General features: G+C 54.2%; 1 protein-coding gene across 1 annotated transcript; it reads right to left on the bottom strand.

The window, feature by feature from the left end:
* Positions 1-10,852: 10,852 nt before the first annotated feature.
* Positions 10,853-17,338, bottom strand: ST8SIA3 (ST8 alpha-N-acetyl-neuraminide alpha-2,8-sialyltransferase 3). The gene is made up of 4 exons (XM_066988202.1): positions 17,041-17,338; positions 16,126-16,248; positions 13,430-13,987; positions 10,853-12,708 (listed from the first exon to the last, which is right to left on the bottom strand). Exons 1-4 carry the CDS (start codon positions 17,217-17,219, stop codon positions 12,426-12,428), a joined length of 1,143 nt encoding a protein of 380 aa, XP_066844303.1. The 5' UTR covers positions 17,220-17,338; the 3' UTR covers positions 10,853-12,425.
* Positions 17,339-18,650: the final 1,312 nt, after the last annotated feature.

Genomic DNA, 18,650 nt, shown 5'->3' with positions numbered 1-18,650 from the left:
TTCAGGGCAAGTTATGCGTGAAATCTTTTTGTCCTTCCTAGGGGAAGACAGAAGTTGTGGTTGATTTTGGGAAGAGAGGCAAGCGCAGCCCTCCGGAGGCGGAGGTGCTGAGGTGGGCGGGCAGGGAGAGAGAACGGGTGGGCAGCAGAGGGTGGCAGCCGGGTGCCACAGGTGTATGAGCATCCCTTGCCTTCCCCTTCCCCTCTCGCAGAACAGCTCAGGCCGGAGGCACCTCCGATGCCATGCACTCCACCCCCTGCCAAGGCAGGGGCAGCTGCATCCAGCTGGGGTTTGTGTCACCACAGAAGGACACTCCACAGCCTTTCTGGACAACCTGTGCCAGTGTCTGACCGCCCATGCAGCAAAAAAGGTGGTTTCTTGTGTTCAGAGGGAGTCTGACGTATTTCAGCCGGTGCCCATTGCCTCTCGTCCTGCCTGTGGGCACAGCAGGGGTGCGCAGGGCTTTCCCCGCATGCCCGCACACTTGCTGTATGTGTAATGTGTAAATAAAATCATGGACGCACAATGAGAAGAGCAGTCGATACAAAAAATGAAAGCAAGTCCGGTTAATTTGCGGTTGGGATCTTCTTGCCCCGACGCCATCAGCTCCATCACTGACAGTGCACCATGCCCAGCTTGCAGCGGGCGCGTGGCATTGCCAGAGGTGCGGGGCTCTGTGGAGACCTCGCCAGAGCTGGCCGGGGGCACTGGGCAGGTCGCTGGAGCCCATCCTACCCGTGCCAGGAGCGAGGAGCGTGGGCTGTGCGTGAGCAAGAGCCTGAGTGCGCCTACACAGCGTGACCGGTTATCTAAGCAGTAGGGCTGATCATGCTCCCTATTGTAGCTCTGTGTGTTTGCAAAAACCTGGTCTGTTTCATAACTTAAATGAAATACAACTTTTTTGCTAAGCAAAGAGCAAACCGTGTTAATTTACCTTTCTGTGTATTGATCCCCTTTGCTTTCAGAAAAGCCGTCTGCATGCCTGTGTCTCAGAAGCCACTACGCCACATTTTTATTAATCTGGGCATACTTAGTCTTCAGGGGGGGCTGTGCTGGAGGGCAAAAAACATGTAACTTCTGTAGTCCAGCAGGAACCCCAAGATTTGGGGATCAAATGGTGGCTTATTACAATTACAGGTGAATGTGTGTCACTCGATTCCGGGGTCTGTCACTCCCAGCTGCCTGAGCCAAAGCCTCCCACATCTTTAAGATGAAGATAACAAACCTGGGCTCATTCGTTAAGTGTTGTGAGTTGAACTGGGCAGCTGCTCGGTGTGAGAACTGGCTGCGGTTACTCTAATTATTAATTGCTGGGTGCATTTTGACTGGCTTTAGCTTACTTTGTTTGCTTAAAGTACTGCAAAGTTTTCTCTGCCCAAAATAAAAACGCCCTCCTGGGCAGCGCAGCTCTGAGCGCCGGGAAGTGCAGGAGAGGAGGTCAGTGCCCGCGCCCCGGCTGCGCCCTGCTCCCCTAGCGCGGGACGTGGCATGGGCACCGCTGGGCTTGCCCCTAAATTAGCCAGCGTGAGCGGGCCAGCGGCGGCACAGATAATTTTCACCTGCTTTTAAGCAAATATTGCAAGTGTTTTCTTTTGGTATTTTGAAATCGCTCTCGCAAGCACTTTCTTCTCTGCAGAGGGCAGCGGGGCCAGCTCCAGCCCCGGTGACGCCAGCGGCTATGCCAGTGACACCAGTGGGGCTGGGCATGGCTCCACAGGGGACCCAAAACCAGTGCTTGCCCTGGCTGCGTCTGCTGTCCAGGCACTAAGTTTTGCTCGTAAGAAGCAGAACTCAGCATTCTTCCTGATTTTTCTCCTCCCAGACAGGATTTCAGTTATTTAGCAGTAAAAAGCAAGTCAGGCGTTATGGGATTTGTTTCCTGAAGAGTTTTACAGGGAGCAGGTTAGAGGATAAAGCAGGTCTGAGAAAGTTGAATCCAGTGCAAATGGACAAACAGGAAAATGGTTCGGGGGCTACCTGGGGATGCGAGACCCCGGCTGGACAACTTGGTGAGCCCCAGGAAGGGGCTGCCACCTCCTCTGTCCCTGTCACCGAGGCTCTGGGGCTCCAGGGAGCCAGCCTTGGACCTAGCAGCGGGAATAGGAAGTGAAAGACTTTTCCTCTCCCATCCCTGCACCAGGAATTGGATTATGGGGCAATAAATCTTGGCCTCAGCAGCAAATGCAGGGCTGCCCTTGTGAGACAACTCTCGAGCAGCCACCAGCCCTGGTGCCCCGGGGCCCCTGTGCATCCCCGTGGGGCAGGAAGAGCAGCCTGTGTGTCAAGGGACATTGCGGGCCCTGTGGTGCCCACATCTGGAGAAAAAATGGGGAACCAAGAGGGGATGGGAGAAGATGGGGGCTGGGGAGGAGGAGCGGGGTGCTTGTGGGATCCTGCTCTCTGTGGGTTGGGGAATGGCCCCCATTCAGAGGGTGGCAGGGCCACCCGCAGCATGGCTGATGGCACACTTGGCTGCCAGGGCCGTGGTTAAAGATTAAAGCTGGCTCCAGTCTGCAATATTTATCTTGGGAGGGGGAGGACCCCAGGTTGTTTGGTTTGTGGGAAGTGTTGGGAAACGGTGACGCTGGTGCGGAGAGACCAGGCAGGGCTGGTGCACAGCGGGGTCAGCACGGGGTGGGTGTCCCCGTGCGGCGAGGTGGGGACGCTGCGGGCAGGATGGGGCCCACGTTGGCAGGTACACCTGCCCCTGCCACGAGCACTTCCTGTGCCCGCATGAGCCTGGTGTGGGCCACAGCTTCAGCGGAGAGAAAAGTTAGGGATGCAATGGTTTGTACAGGGGGCAGGAGACACACACAAGCATTAGAATCTCACCGTAGAGGAAAATGAAAGGCACAGGCACTGCTGCGACATAAATACCCAAACCCACAAAACTTGCCAAGTTCTGCACCCTGGAATGGTGCAGGAAGAACAAAATTTTTTGTTTCGGTTTCATGGCATGCACTTTGTACCAACAATGGCAAAACAGGCATGTAGGCAGTACCCCACTAGATCTTACAAGCCGATAGCATTTTTTTTTTTAGGCATATGTGCATTTATTGTCCTGATATAGTAACATACATGTTTAAACCAGACTGAACACAGTAGTATAACATGTATTGTAGAACTGATCCCGCATTAATCGGGAGGGAACTAGATTATGTGGCAGCTGATCTCTAGTTTCTGCAGATAAGCTTTTATGAAGAATTGCCGGGAACTGGATTAGAATTTTTAGATATACAGGTGAGCACCTAAGTTATCACTTTATACATAATTTTTGAGTTTGGTATCCCAAAATAGCCCCTAGCCAGTATTGCCAGACAATAAACGCTGACAATGTAGATCGATTTGGCAATTGTTTAGGTTTCAGCAGTGGTTAGAGGGAGAAAAATCCCGAACAGGAGATGTTAACAAATGAGGCACCACGGGCACGCGCTGCAGCCGTTAACTCTGAGCGTGCCTGGTGCGAGGAGGGCACGCTGCTCCCTCTCGCTCAGCCCCAGCCTTCTGCCGTCAGAGTCCGCGGCCTGGCGGCCCAAACCCCAAGACCGAGGTTCCCCGCAGAGCCCCACCAGGGCATGGGTGCTGGTAAGTCTCAGACAGAGGCGGGAGGGAGCCCGTGCGCTCAGGCACTGCCTTCACAGGCACTGAGCTAGGCAGTAAAGAGGAATTTGTGGGTACAGAACGCACTTATTGCTGGATATCCTCTTCATTTCGTAAGGGCGTAAAGGGATCCAATACCCACAGACTGCCTCTAATAAAAGACCAGAGAGCTAAAGCATTTTTAAATAGTGGGTGACTAACCACTGTGAGAACTTAAAAATAAGACGGTGGCTTCAGCAGCAGCGCAGCCTCTAAGTCACGCTGCTCCTGCTGCAGGGATGGCCGTGGTGCGGGGTCCCTGCGTGTGCCATGTGTATCATGTATGCCACGTGTGCCACACGTGCCACGCTGCTGGCTGAGCCGGTGCTTGTTACAGCCCCTTCCAGCCAGGGAAATGTGGCTCTGGGAATCCAGGTGAGTGTCAAAAAGCCCAGGGCAAAGCTCCTTTCAAGGAGCCGACAGGGAACCCAAGCAGGGTCGAGGCAAGCAGCAAGTCCTCTCTTGGCCTGGAAAGTGGCCACTGTGCAGAAATAGAGGAGAAACGATCGATCGGCTCTGACACAGCACAATGACAGCTCTCGGGGCTCCAGATCCACCCTGCGAGGAGGCTGAGCGGTTCTGAGCCCTGGCTGGAATCCAGTAGGCGTGAGTCTGCCCCAAATGCCCGCTGACACAGGTGACCCAGGAGCCGAGGGGCTGCCCCTGTGTGTCGTGAGGTCCCCTCGGCCTCCTGGCCTCACCACACGGCGCGGTGAGGAGGCCCAGGGCACACAACGTCCTCTGTGCCCAGGGCTGCTGGGCCGCGCCTGGCTGGGGCCTTTAATCGCAGCCAGAGGAAGAGCTCCCTCCGCATCGCCGCAGCACGGACACCGCTCCCGTAGGATCGGAGACTGCTGCGGTCCTTTGATGTCTGCAGCTGGGATGTGCAAACCTCTGGGAGCACCACTCGATGCTCGCTGCGTGCCCCAGGCAGCGGGGGGCAGGGGCAGAGGCACCTCCCTGCTGGTGGCAGCCTGGAGCGGTGCTGGGCCTCGCGGGTGGCTCTGGGGCGGCCGAGTCCCCGCGAGCAGCAGCGCTGTGCTTTGAAAACATGCAATGGGGTAATGCTGTTGACTGTTCCCCATGTGTAATCTGTCCCAGAGAAGAAATATGTGTGTGTCTAGAACCAAGGGGTTGTCCAAGAAATGTGTAAGTGGATTTGCTCCAGGTTTGGTTTACGGAGTTGAGAATGATAATGGGAGGCAGTGGGTGCGAGGAACCAGGAAGACACAGAGCTCACCTTCCTAAGAAGCAGAGAAAAGGAAATGGGTGTTGCTGAACTCAGAGACCAGGACGGTGAGAGCCCAGAAAACACAGGAGGAGAAGTTGCTCGGCATGTCCGGCAGCTCCTCACAGAAAGGGCATTGAGGACACAAACCCAAAGTCACTGAGCATGGAAAGAGGATGGGAAGTGAGCTGAGAGCGCACCTGGGCTAAATCACAGACCCTAAAAACCTAAAAAGCAAGCAAGTGGTTAGTAGTCAGATGAGCAAGGATGAATATAAAAGAGTAGCACACAAAATGTAAGAAGAAGATTTGAGCCTGAGGCACAAATGAAGGAGCTAGCAAGGGAGTTCAGAAGTAAAACTTCTGGTAAGTTGTTAATGGCAAGAAGCCCAAGGAGCGAGCTGGTCTGCGGCTCTGCAGGGAGGAGCTGTTGGTAGGGAGCTGAGGTAGTTGTCGGTGGTTCGCCGTCGGGATGGGGGGAGGTATCGGGAAGGGTCCTGCAGGGGTCAGTCCTAGCCGGGCTCTGCTCAATATTTTCATTACCAGCCGGCATGACGGGCTGCCGAGGACGCTTGTTAAACGGGAGGGCAGCGCTCAGCCGGGAGGAGCTGCGAGCCTGTCGGAGGACGGGGTTAGCACTCAGGGTGGACTTGCGATGGGGTCAGGCCAGGCATGGGGGTGCGCTCTGAGGGCTGGGGTGGGCTGGGACGGTGCCGCTCGCTCTGCCCACCGACGCCTTCGCAGTGTGGGAACCCGCTAAGGGTTAATGTCGTGGGCTGTGGGTCTCTGCAGATAGGCGTGGATTCCTGGAGCTCACCCAGCATTCGTCCACGCAAGTATTTCCACGGGCCAATTATTCCTGAGTGGGGATTTTTGATGGGGCGTTTTTGGTGTTATTTAACATCAGTTTCATCGGCATAAACATGCCTGGAGCTTGCACAATAACCATAGAAAAAGAATCGTTGGACCTGGTGATCTCTTGAGGTCCGTTCCAACCCCTACAATTCTGTGATTGTGTGATTCTGTGGTATACCAGCTTGAAGGGAAAGGTGGGCAAATCAGCTTGCCTCTGCATTAGCACCCAGCCCCAGGTCAGAGGGCTGGACTCCTGACAGCTCATCCCACAGCCGGCGTGGGGAGGGGGCCACACGAAGCCCCCGGTGTGTTTGTACCAGTGACTAGTCTGCCCGTGTACCTCAGTCAGGAGAAAAAAAATCACTGCTAGTGGGGGAGTGCATTAGCTGCTTGGGCTCATTAGCATGAAGGGTAATTTGCACTAATCAGCCTGATGCAGAAGCAGCATGGGGAACCCGGGCTGCCAGCCGGGGCCGTGCGGCACGGCCGGGGATAACGGCAGTCCGTTCTTCAGGTCTTTGGTGGGGCTATCGAGCTGTGCGGGTGAGATCGGGTGCTAGCGAGCACCGCACATCGCTCCTGGAGATTCGTACGCCAGGCACGAGGCCAAGAAAAGCAAGCGCCGTTTCATCCACTGAGCATCTGTCACGGGTATCTCGAGAGGAATCGGCAGCGAAGGGCTTGAACCGAGACACCGTATCCCCGATGACTGGCTCTTGCCTAGCCCAGCGCCTGCAATACAGCTGGGGCTGCGCCGGGCCGTGTTTGTTCTGCTAGGGTGCAGCATTCGTGGCACACTGTCGCATAATTTGTCTGAGCGTATTTCCAACCACACAGTGTATCCTGTGCAATATGGAACGGTTTTTGATTAAAATGGTGATCAGGCGCTCTGCAGCGTGTGCCTACGGCACGGAAAAGCCCTCCAATTCAGGCCATTAATTATTATTGACAGCAGGCAGTTAAGAAAATACGAAAGGAAGAAGTGGACGCAGTTGAGTTTTACAGACTTCCAATGCACAATAAAACATTTTATTTAAAAACAATGCATTCAATATTGTGTTTTGGCACATGAGTCAATGTTGCAGGCACATTCACACCAAACAATAACATTGCTGGAAGATTCAAAATGAATCATCGCGTTTTTCTCCACAAACTATGGTCACGACAAGTATGCGGTACTCCTTTACAGAAAGAACCAGGCTCCTTGCTCACAAATGTGACGACGTATTTACATGCACAATGCACTGTGCAGGCCACATCCAAACCTCAGATGTGCAGCCACACCTGGTACAAAACATGTCAGTCTGCAGGCCCGATCCTGATCGCTCTGAAGCCAACAGAGACTCTTCAGGGGGAGCAAGACTCAATGCCAGTTCTGCTTGCAACATATCTCACAACATGTGCAGCTTCGCATGCCATTCACCTGAGAGTGTACTCTGGCCCTTTGTGAACATTAGCCATTTAAAAATAAATAATACTTTTAGTATGGCCATTAAATAATGAATCCTTTATTACAATTATGGCATTTTTTTCTCTTTTTTTTTTAATATTTATCTTTTTATTGAAAACAACTCCATCAGGCATTGAACTGTATAGCCGTTTGAATAGACACATTCATTTACAGAAAACCTGCTTCCTAAACGATTTGTTTTGCAACCTTCATTCACAGTTAGTTATATTTCACAACTACTTGCTTTTTGGTATACTCCACAACTAAAACTGGTAGCCAAAACGCCTTTTTTAAATGTATCCTGCTACCATTCACTGAAAAGATGCAAGCAACTAAAACACAAAACGAAGATGCGTAAAAGGAGGAAAGGTAACACGCGTGTTTCCATTCCTATGTACACCTGCTCCTTCCCGTTCCCGGCCGACGGCCCCATCCCAGCGCGGGGCACGTCCTCGGCTGTCCCCGGAGCTAGTCGGAGGCCTTCTCTCGACTTTGTAAACTGAAATGTTTTGTACTTACGAGTATTGATCACACTGCATTACGCATACTTTCATTTAGCTGTATTTGTTTGTCTAGACATTCAGTGATAGTGTATATTTTCCCTGAACCGTCATGAATTCATTTAGATAAAGAGCAGCAGGAAGATTTTGGGCCAAACAAAAGCAGAGGAAGAGTCTAGCCAGCACGATAACAAACGCAGCTGGGATTTGCTGTCCTGAGGACGCAGGGCTGCAGCTGGCATCTTCCTGCAGCTGGGAGCCAGGCAGGAGCACGCTCGCCTTTTTAAAAAAATGCCGTTTTCTGCCCTGGTTAAGGATCAAGCCCCTAACACGGGGTTCTACAGGAAAACCAGCCTGAAAGCGGGGCTTGAGAAAGAAGCCCAGCCCTGGGCCTGAGGAACCAGGAGGGTCTTTACCCGCCTGGGGAGCAGAGCCGCCCGCGCAGCCAGCACAGCCTGCCCTTCCCCTTTGGTCTCTAAGAAGAGCAGAATTCAAAGAGATCTGAGGAAACAGGCAGAAACAAAAGATGCACATTTTAAAGATGGTTTTCCACATTGCAACAGCTCGGACAAAAAATATTGATACTAAGAAGCAATTTACTTTGGGCTGTATTGCGCCATTGATTTTGGGGCAGAACTCCCCATTAAAATCAATGATTCTGAAATGTTCAATGTGGTTCTGAAAAATCAATGGGGAGTTTTGCTTAAAAATCAATGATATAATATGGCCCTTTGTCAATAATTTTTCTGTGCTCCCATTTCCGAATATTTGCAGTCGTTTCCACGCTGCCTTCTCTGCACTCGGCGCCTCTTTGTGCCGCCGCGCAGCAGCAGCTCGGCGGTGACCGCTGTCCCCTGGGACCGGCACCGTGCCCTGGCCCCCCTCTGCCTCGGGTCAGGCCTCACTGCGAGCAGGAGGAACCTAAGAGGCGCCTGAGTCAGGGAGGCCAAACGAAGCCCGCGCTGTGTCAGACAGCTTTCCCCCACAGTCCACCACAGAACCGACGGCAGCCGTCGGGAGAACAGGCCTTCCACACGCGGGCATCTTCCTGGCTTTGCTGCAGTTACGGAAGTCGTTTACATTTTAAAAAATAAACTACGACAATTTAAAGAACTGCCTCGGGGCAATTTAGGTTTTTGGTTTCAGCTTCTAAGTTTACTGATTATCTTCTAACACGGGTGCTCTAGAGCAGTCGTTCTGAACAGACGGAAGGCACGCACTGCCAGGACAGACGGACGGAGGCCCTGGCAGTGCCGCTGCTCCCTTCCCCGCTCCTCTCACAGCAATGCCAGGGCAGGAGCTGCCCCCGGCCGCTCCCCTCGGCTCAGCCACGGGAAACACTTGTGCCACCAGCCCTGCTGGGGACACCGGGGGTCCCGTGCGCCTGCCCAGCAGCCACAGCCTCCCCGCAGGGCCGCAGTGGTGCCCCCAGAGCAAGGGCTCGGCCGGACTGTGCTCCCTGCAGCAAAAACAGCCCCGGAGGCACAGAGGCACACAGATGGAAATACGTGTGTTTAGGCTATGGACATTTACTTGCGAGTACGTCTAATTTAAAGTAGTTATGTCAAGTAAACAATACGCAGCAGCCAAGCAAGACCTGCCAGTGCAAATTTGCCATTGAGAGCCAGCAGCTGAAAACTGTATAGAGTGCGCTGGCCTCCACATTCAAGCAAATATAATGATAATTGTTCATATTTCTTTAATTTGCTGATTAAAAATGACCTCTCCTGACACGAAGCTGATAGCCTGCCCCTTAATCAAAATAGCTGCCGCTAAGCAGGGGCCAGCGGGCGTCACAGGCCGGGCCGCAGGGCGTGGGGGGGCCCTTTGCTCCCCAGGGCTCCCGGCCGAGCCGCACACTCCGCTGCGCACCGACTGCAGAGCGATTCGCCTGCCCTAGCAAACGTGCCTCTACTGTACAGCTCCACAGCAAGTTATATCAGAGATGATTAGTTACGGTACGTCATGAGCAATTAGCGCAGAATCCTTCCTTCCCTGTGTCATTTCTCTTTTGCTGTTTTAGGGTGTGCTCTGGCACCTGGAGAAGGCTTTGTGGCCGGGCTCAGCTGGGCCGGGTGCTCCCTGCCCCTGCTCACTGCCAGCAGTGTTTCGGGCCGGGGCAGCCTGGCCCCTTGGCTGGAGGGCGGCTGAGCCCAGCCCCGCGCTCAGCCCGGCTGCCGCCGCGTTCCCCTGGGCACCGTGCTGAGCAGGGCAGGGCCGACCGCCCGCGGGTGCCATCCTGCCAACCTCAGCACCGGGGGACCCTGCGCTCTGGGTCCGTCACCTGGGAATAGCGGGGCCGGCTGTCCTGCTCTGCATCACCCTGCGCGGCCGCGCTCCGATCCCTGACTGCGGCCCTCACCTGCTACCACAACACAAATAATAAATGGCAATATTAATAATAAAAGCACCACATGGCATAACACGCTAGCGTTACTACACAGCTATGTCTTCATAATCACATTTGCTAGAAGTCATACTCTGCTGTACGAACAGTGGTGAGCGCAGGACGATTGCGACAGCAAGGAAAGCCGGAGATGCCAGCAGAGCTGATGCAGAATTACGCCCTGGGAAAGAGAACTTCGCAGTCAGGAGGTTTCTACACAAGTGCGTCTGAAGTCACTCGTGGGCAGCAGGCCGGCATGCCATGCCAAAGAGCATCCAAGCCCCTTCCACAGCTCTAAACGCCCATTGCAAAAGTAAAAGCCGGAAAATGCTGGATAACTAAATAGGGAAGAAGGGGGGATTTTCCAAAGGGCTTTATAACTCTCGGTATTTGCAGACAGTGCAGAGGGATGACGTACCTCCCTGCCGGAATAGGCTGAATTTGGTCGTGTGGCGGATGCGGTGGCTTTTCCCCCCAAAGCGCAGGAGGTGCCTGTTGTGGCTGGGGGTGCTTTGAGGGGCCGGGGATGAGACCGGGCCGGGAGGGAGCCGGGTGGCCCAGGGGCCGGTCTGGGGGCGCGGGGCTGGCTGTGGGCACCGGGCGATGCTCCCGGTCGCTCCGAGTTTGTGTGGTACCGGAGCCCCCTGCCCTCTTCCTACGTCTGCGTGTGGGTACGGAGTCACTGAAAAACTAAAAGGTGCAATTTTAAGGTATGATTTTAAATTGTCTTTTGCATCTTCTTTCAGTGTATAGTCAGTTCTCAGCGTCATACAGAATAATATAAAAATGTTAAAATACTTTTAAGCATACTCGTTTTAATTAGAAAAAGGTACTTTACAGACTCCTTTATCCTGAGACATCATGGCCAAGATTTTCAAATACGTGACCCTAAGATTTGTCCTTTTTGCAAACAGCCTGATTTTCAAAGGTACTTAGAAAGCTGTGTCTCCCTTTGACCGCACTGACTGTTTGTGACCGGAAAACGAGGCCACTAATTCAGTTGTCTGACCGTGGACTTAGGGATGTAAATGGGGAAATCCAGTAATTGCATTTCCTGTTCCCTGTGCTCCTGCTACACTCGCTTCCCTTTAAAAGCCATTTTTTAGGAACTTGGAAGTCCTGATTTCATGCCGTTGCCTGCCTGCCTGGCTCCCCCCGACCCGCTCACCCTCGTGGGTGCTTGGTGGGGCTGGGCCGGAGGGACGGCCGGGCGCACCTCTGCCGAGCGGCGTGGAGCACTGCGAGGCATGGGCAGCGGCAGACGGGGCTTCTGGTGCCGGCTGCCCCATCCCGTTATCCGGGCTGAGGAGGCCTGCCAGCCCTCCCTGCACGGCCCGCACACCTCGCGAGGGGCCGGGTGCTACGTGGGGCCTCTTCCGCACCGCCGCCATGCGCCGCAGCGAGCGGCGTGGGAGCCTGGCTGCACGCGGGGGTAAATGGGTGCTCCCGGCGGCTCCCTGTGCCGCAGTACGGGCACGGGCTCCGTGTGCTCACAGCCGAGGAGACGTTGTCTCCCAAAGGGTGCTTCCCACCGAGGACACGGCCTCGAGAGGGGCGCACGGCCTGGCGCCGCGCTGGGGCTCGCCTCGCCGCGGGGTAGACACTCCACAGAGACCTACGGCCGCCCGTTTGGTATTTCAACTTCAAAATTAAAAGACCAAATAGCGTCACACAGATGTGAATGAAAATGTTTCAGTCGGTCTAATTTGGACTAGGGTGTGGCCCCAGCTGACTTAAAACACTGGAGTATTCTAAGAGTAATACAAATGCCTAGCTAAAGTACAAGCTGTATTCTCACCTTTTCCATGAGGTCTTAAAAAAATGTAAAATTCAGTAAATACGAAAATATGCAAGCTGTGGAAATTTGGGATCCTTGCTGAAGAACTTGTAAGTGATAATAAACTGGGATTCTGGGTGGCTTTGTCAGTCAGCCACGCCAACCAGATGGATGCTGAGCTACTAATAGCAATGTATACAAGAGAAGCGATACCTTTTAAAATTAGCACTCCTAATTCTAATCTGAAAGGAACAATTGACTTAAGATGTTTAGAGGCATTTAGTGGAATGCTGAAATAGGAAAAGATTTTAAAACATACTTCATAGCATATATATAAATGCAAAATATTTCAACTTTGCTGTGCTGCTGCATGAATAGCATCCACAGAATCTGATAAATGCTTCTGCACTGCTAAATATGCTTAAACCCTTTGATGAACAGTGACAAGGGTGATTAAAAAGCATCTTTATATTATGGAAAATATTTTAGGGTGGCTATTATTATTTTTTTTTTTAGAATTGTATCTGAAGAATGTTTAACTCAGATTTGGGCACTTTTTAGACAATCATTTGGCACTTCAAGATTAGGTTCTTAGGCACAATGCGACAAGGTCAGTTTGGCCAGTCCTTCACCGTGCATCCTGTAGAGCAGCTGGAACTCTGCAGGCAGCTGGTGGGACTCCTGCCACTTGGTTGTGAACTTTGTTCCTTTCTTATCATAGTAGTGGTATGGGAGGTCTTCCCTTGTGTTGGGGTCGAACCCGAACGGCCAGAATCCGTACAAGTGAATCTCTTCGCATATGGCAGAAGCAAGTGTATACATGAGAATACCTGTGCTCAGCCGCTTGGGTGACAGGTGTTTGTTTTTCCAGTACCTGTGAAAAAGAACAAAGGCGCGTTAGCATAGGGTACACATAATGCCACGGGTTTGTTGTAAGAAAAAAAAAGGAAAAAATCACTGCATGGAGACCGTCAGTGCTCACAGCTGTTAGCCCCAGCAAGGTAAGGATTGCTGTTCTGGTCAGTCTGTAATGAACAGCACTGCAGAACTACCTTATTACCAGTCTGATTCTCTTTTGTGATCCCCTTCTGATGTCTTTTTGTTTTTTAACCTGGAAAAGCAGTGCCTTATCCAGAAAGGTAGATTCACTGGCTCCTGGTCACATGCGCCACATTTTCCTTGTATAAATTACTACAGATTTGCTGCAGATGTCTGTTAGCATCCCCATTTGCTAGCTAGGAAGAGCAAGTTCTTCTATAAGTGGTGCTTTTCTCATGCAGAATCTCACTCAACTCCTCCGTACTCCTTCTGTCTCTGCGGAGCCCCGGCAGGAGCAGAGCCCATGGCAGAGCACGCCCTGTGCGCACAAGCAGCCCACCTCAGATGTGCCTCAGTATAAATCCGTACAGAAATAACTGAAGCACTTACTGAAACAATAACAAAACTGCGTTTGCTTTGAAAGCAGACGGTACCGGGTCCTGACTTGCTAGACAGTGCCTATCAGGTTAGTCGTGAACAGAAAAATAAATGCAGTTGTATTGGTATGGAGAGAAATATGTATTTTGACAAGTTAAATGTGAAAGAAAAATACGCACCTGTTAACATGTTGCATTATATTTCCTGGCCAAGCCAACTGGACCTTTAGTTGCCCTCTATGCTCAACAAAGAAGTCAACCAGTGTTCTTGTGACTGTTGCTGATGTGTGGAAGAAAAAAGCCGGGATCCAAAGAATGGCTCCATCAAGCTTTTTTAGACTTAAAAAGAAATTGTTGCGATCCTGAATGGTCAAAAGATTGTTGTAATACTTCTCCAGGATGCTGGGGTTGAAGGTTGTGAGATTGGTTTTCCTTCCAACATCTTTTTGGAATGCCTCAGTTGGAGCAAAATTGCAACGAAAAACAAAATCAGATTTATCTATTTCTTGTCCGCACTGACTCCCGGTCAGGATTCCGCTATTTCCAACCACGGCACAAATGTTGTAATGCTTATTCAGGATCGGTGACACGTCTGGAAGCAGTGATCTGAAGTTATTACTAATAGAAAAAACGTACTTATGGCTGGAATAATCATAATGCATCAGCTGTCCAATCCGAACACTATTCTTGGTCAAAGAAAAATTTTTTATTACATCGACATGCTGAAGGATTTCTTGCCTAAAATAAAACAGAAAAACAAAAGAAAACATTGAGTTATATTTCTCCCTTTTCTGTGGTGGAGAGATTTATTTCCAGCTAGACTTACCTTTTTTTTTTTTTTTTTTTTTTAAATGCAGCAAAGCAGTTTCCTGAGCAATGTGGTGCAATGGCTTTAAAATTAATATACATAAATAGGAACGATGGAGCTGGCTGCTCACTTAGTACTCCGCTTGGCTTTACTGGCCTGTCCTGACTGATGCCAGCTAAGGATGTGTCCATGTCTGCTGCAATAGTGTCAGGATTAAAATACCGGATTCACCATATAAATGTGAGGAATGTAACAGCATACACTTCCCACGTTCACCTTCCTGAAGTGTAGGGTGAAACGCATTTCTGTTTGTGCTGCAACATGCCTGGTGGAAGAGTTTGCTGCTGCTGCTGTTCTCTGCACATATTTCACTCAGTTCTGGACCACGGATCTCTGGTAATGATGGATATTGTGTTTGCCATGACGCATTTGAAGCAAAACCAAGAAGTCCAGCTGAATTAACAGTAACGTAGCTGATTTTTTAAATACAAGTACTTCTTGTGTTCTCATTAAGAAGCTTTGAGTCACAAAACAAGTGACAGTCACTGTCTCCCTTTATGTAAACATAATTCCTTAATGTCTTTTTTGAGCAAGCATGCCAGCATCTTTGCAAGGGTTATTAGGAACACAAAAAAACAAACAAAACCAACCCTGCTCAGGAATTTCCCTAGCAGGGCATAAAATTAGAAAACCAATACCACTTTATTTGCTCATGTTTATGGAAAACAAACAACCTTGCTTCCAGCTCGCATCCTCCAATGTCTAAGCATTAATGGAGTCCCACTGGGTACCCTAATTATGGGTTATGGCTGACAGACAAATGCAGAGGCAGATCCTGAGGCATTAGCTAAAACCAACAGAGGGGTGACACTGAGTTATTTATTAAGAATGAGATGGTGGTGCCAGGAATGAAGCCATACTACGGGGGGGGGCACACCAGCCGGGGAGATCCCAGGGAAGGGATGGGGCAGGCAAAGTGCCATCGCCTCTCGGAGGCCCACAGCTCCTTATCGGCTTCTTTTGGGCTCCTTATGGGCGGTGGGCAGCATTTGGCAGTGCTGGAAGTTCATCACCGGCCTGCTGTGCCTGCAGCAGTGCTGCCCTGGCACTGGAGAGCGACCAGAAGGGAGGAGAGAGGCCCAGGCCCCGCGTGCTGGTGCTGCAGGGCTGCAGTGGCCCCGCTCTGCAGGGCTGAGGGACCCGCGTTCATGTTTCGCGGGTGGGATATGTGAACAGTCACGGTGCGGCCTCTAAACCAGCAGGCATTCATCACGACAAAGCCAGAGCCAAGATGGCAGTAGCTATCTTAAACGGCTAAAGGATTCTGTTTTCTTTAACTTCACTGCTGTATATAAATACTGCAGTAAGGCCAATAAATAACAGAGGCTGGGCAGACATCACCGAGTTCACATCACGGTGAGGAAAAGAAAAGCCCATTTTGCTTCACATGAAGTACAGGGCGGCTCTGAGGAAGCTTAAGGAACCGAGAAACTCCTTCTATTGCCACGAGGCCGTGAAAGTCAGCGCACCTTGTGAACGGGAGGCAGAAGCCAATGTGCAGTGAGGGCACCTCAGGGGGGTCCGGGCTTGGTGGCCCCCCCGAGCCGCCCCCAGCCCGCCCGGTGGGCCGGAGCGGTGCCAGGAGGCAGAGCCGCACCGCACTCGCTGAGAGCTGCTGGCGGCTGGGAAGTCGTGCTGGGCGCGTTCTGCCCTCCGTGAACGTGGCACTTCATGGCTGCTACAGGCTGATTTGTTTCGAGTTTTAAGCAGCCAGCCATTTATCTTGATAAATGACAATTTCTCTCGCACTCTGGGAAACTGGGTCATGTTCTGTTTGGTAAAAGGATGCATGTTGCAGCTTGGTGTCCTGCTCTGAAATAATCAATTCCTCCACGATAACTGTAACCATCTTGGGAAATGCTCTGATTCAGCCTTTGTTTCTCACGGCTGGCGAATTACTCAGAACTCGGAGTATTTAGCAGCCCCAGATTGCATTTTCTTAAACCCGCGGGGGAAGGGGATAACCTCAGGGAAGGTGAGAGGGGGCGAGCGGGCGCCGAGCGCTCACCTCTGGTGCGCGAACGCGGTCCGGTTGAACACCCACTTGGAGGGCTTCTCCTGCAGCTCGTGGGTCAGGGAGTTTGTGATGGGCACGAACGAGGGGTCCAGGAACTTCAGCGCGAACTGCGACCTGCAAAGGAGCGCACGGACCCACACGGGCACGGGGGCACACTAGGGGCACACCCAGGGGCACACGCACGGGGCACACACCCGGGGGCACACCCAGGGGCACACACCCAGGGGCACACACCCGGGGGCACACGCACGGGGCACACGCAGGCCGCACCCCGTCTCCAGCCGAGCCCGACCCGCGCCCCGAGCCGGGCGGCAGCACCACGGACAGCGCCGGCTGCTCCGCGCCGCTCCCCGACGGGCCGGGCCGGGCCGGGCCGTGTTGTGCCGAGCCGTGCCGAGCCGTGCCGTGCCGAGCCGTGCCGGGCCGTGCCGAGCCGTGCCGGGCCGTGCCGGGCCGTGCCGGGCCGTGCCGAGCCGTGCCGGGCCGTGCCGAGCCGTGCCAGCCGCTGCCCACCCCGCAGCCCCCCCCGAGGCGCCGAGGTTCCCACGCCCGGCCCGGGGGCCCCGCGGTCCGGGGGTGCCGCCCGCCTCCCGCGGCCCCGGGGATGGGGCAGCACGGATGGGCCGGGCAGGGGCGGCGTGCCCTCGGGGCGCCGTGTCCCCGGGCCGCGGGGGAGCGGCGGCGGGGCCGTGCCGGGCCGCGGGCAGCGGGCCGGGGCCGCGGGGCCTTCCCGGGGCCTTCCCGCGGGGCCCCGCCGAGCAGCGCCGGGGCTTCCCCGGCACCGGCTGCAGGCAGCGGGGAGCGGGTGCGGGGGTGCCGTGGGGGCCGCGGGTGGGACGGGCGGGACGGGAAGGCCCCCGCCCCCGGGCCGCGCCCGGCCGGGCAGCCCCCCCAGGCCGGCCTCACCTGAATCCCGCGTGGAACATGTACATGCGGGGCCCCCCCGCGCCGGCGGCGCGGGGCGCGCCGAAGATGTTGTCCTTCTTGAGCGAGACGTAGCTGATGAGGGAGAGGATGAGCAGCGCGATGCTCAGCATCACCAGCCCCAGCACGCTGGCCACCCGCACCATCTTGCAGCTCCTCATGCCGGGAGGCGGCCCCGCGGCTGGGCGTGTGCGGGGGGGCCGCCGCGGGGCTGCATGGGGGGGCGGCGGGCGCGGCGGCGGCGGGCTCGGCCCGGCGGCGGGGACGGGGCCGGCACCGGCGGCAGCCGCCGAGAAAATGGAGGGAGGGAGGGAGGGAGGGAGGGAGGAAGGGAGGGAGGCGGCGAGCGGCGGCGCGCTGAAATGGCAGCCGGCAGCGGCGACCCGGCGGCCCGGCTCCGGCAGCCCCGAGCGCCGCCGTGCCCCCCCCCCGCCGCCCCGGCGCACGGCCCGGCCCCCCCGGGCCCCGCTTTCCTCCGACGGCCCCGGGGGCCCGCCCCGACGTGTGCCCCCGCCAGCCCCGGGTGCCCCGCGGTGCCCCCCCCTCCGCAGCCCGGCCCCGCGGAGCCCCGGGTGCCCCGTGGGTGCGGGCTCCCCCCGCGCACCGTTTCTCGCCCGCGTTCCCCCTCCGGCAACGGCACCCGGCTGCGCTGTGGGCTGCACCCCGCAAACCCGCCGTGCCCCCCGGCCCCGCGGCGTCCCCCTGGCTGGAGGGCGGGGGGCTGCGGGTGGCCGCGTGGCTGGTACAGCTTTCCTAAAACCAAGGAGTTTGGGCACGATGCTACCTAAAAGAGCCCCGGCTGCAATTAGCTGGCCCACAAATGAGACACACAAACTGAGGAACATTCGTCTCCTACGGACACAACTTGTGCGTGCCACAGTACTTCCAGTGTTTCTTCAAGCTACATTTTTTTTTCCTTATGAAGCTCACCCCCATAGACAGCTCTGCCTCTGAGCCCTGAGTTCATAGAAGTGCCTTATAAATAATAAATATTGTCTTTGTAGCACCATCCTTGCTCTGGGCTATATCCTACAAGCTCCCCATGCATGAGGCTCTCTTTGAAGAGGTGGAACATGAGGAGCTTGCAGGGCTGGGTTTTACGTCACAGCATGGTTCTTCAGCCTTCAGTGGGAATTCGGCCTGAGTATGGCCCGGAGGACTGTATCCCATTGCCGTGGGATCCTTGTGGCTTCAGCAGAGAGAGAAGAGAATATAAATTTAGGAAATAATGCTGCTTTGATATAGCAGGCGTTTTTTTTGCACGGCTCTTCACGTGGTTTCCGATCAACTCTTTTGCTGTTGCCCCCACAGTGCGTGGTGTCCCCAGCTTCAGCATGTCCACCCAGCCTGCTCAGGACAGAGCACCCACAACTTTTTAGAGATAGATGCTTTGTAAATCAATTCTATAGTACCTAGCGTTAATCTTATGTGGTTTCTGGCCACGCGTGTTGGGGCTGGGTATAAGCTCCTAGGGGTAAGACTACGCAGTCACTTATTTTGGATGGATCTGAGTGTTTTTGCCACCAGCTGGGGAGCAGCAGGGAAGGCGGTAGGTCGCACGGCAGCAGCACATCTCCCGGGGCGCAGGCACG

Source organism: Anser cygnoides, chromosome Z, assembly GCF_040182565.1.
Source record: "Anser cygnoides isolate HZ-2024a breed goose chromosome Z, Taihu_goose_T2T_genome, whole genome shotgun sequence".
Classification (NCBI taxonomy): Eukaryota; Metazoa; Chordata; class Aves; order Anseriformes; family Anatidae; genus Anser; species Anser cygnoides.
This window is presented reverse-complemented; position numbering and strand designations above follow the sequence as displayed.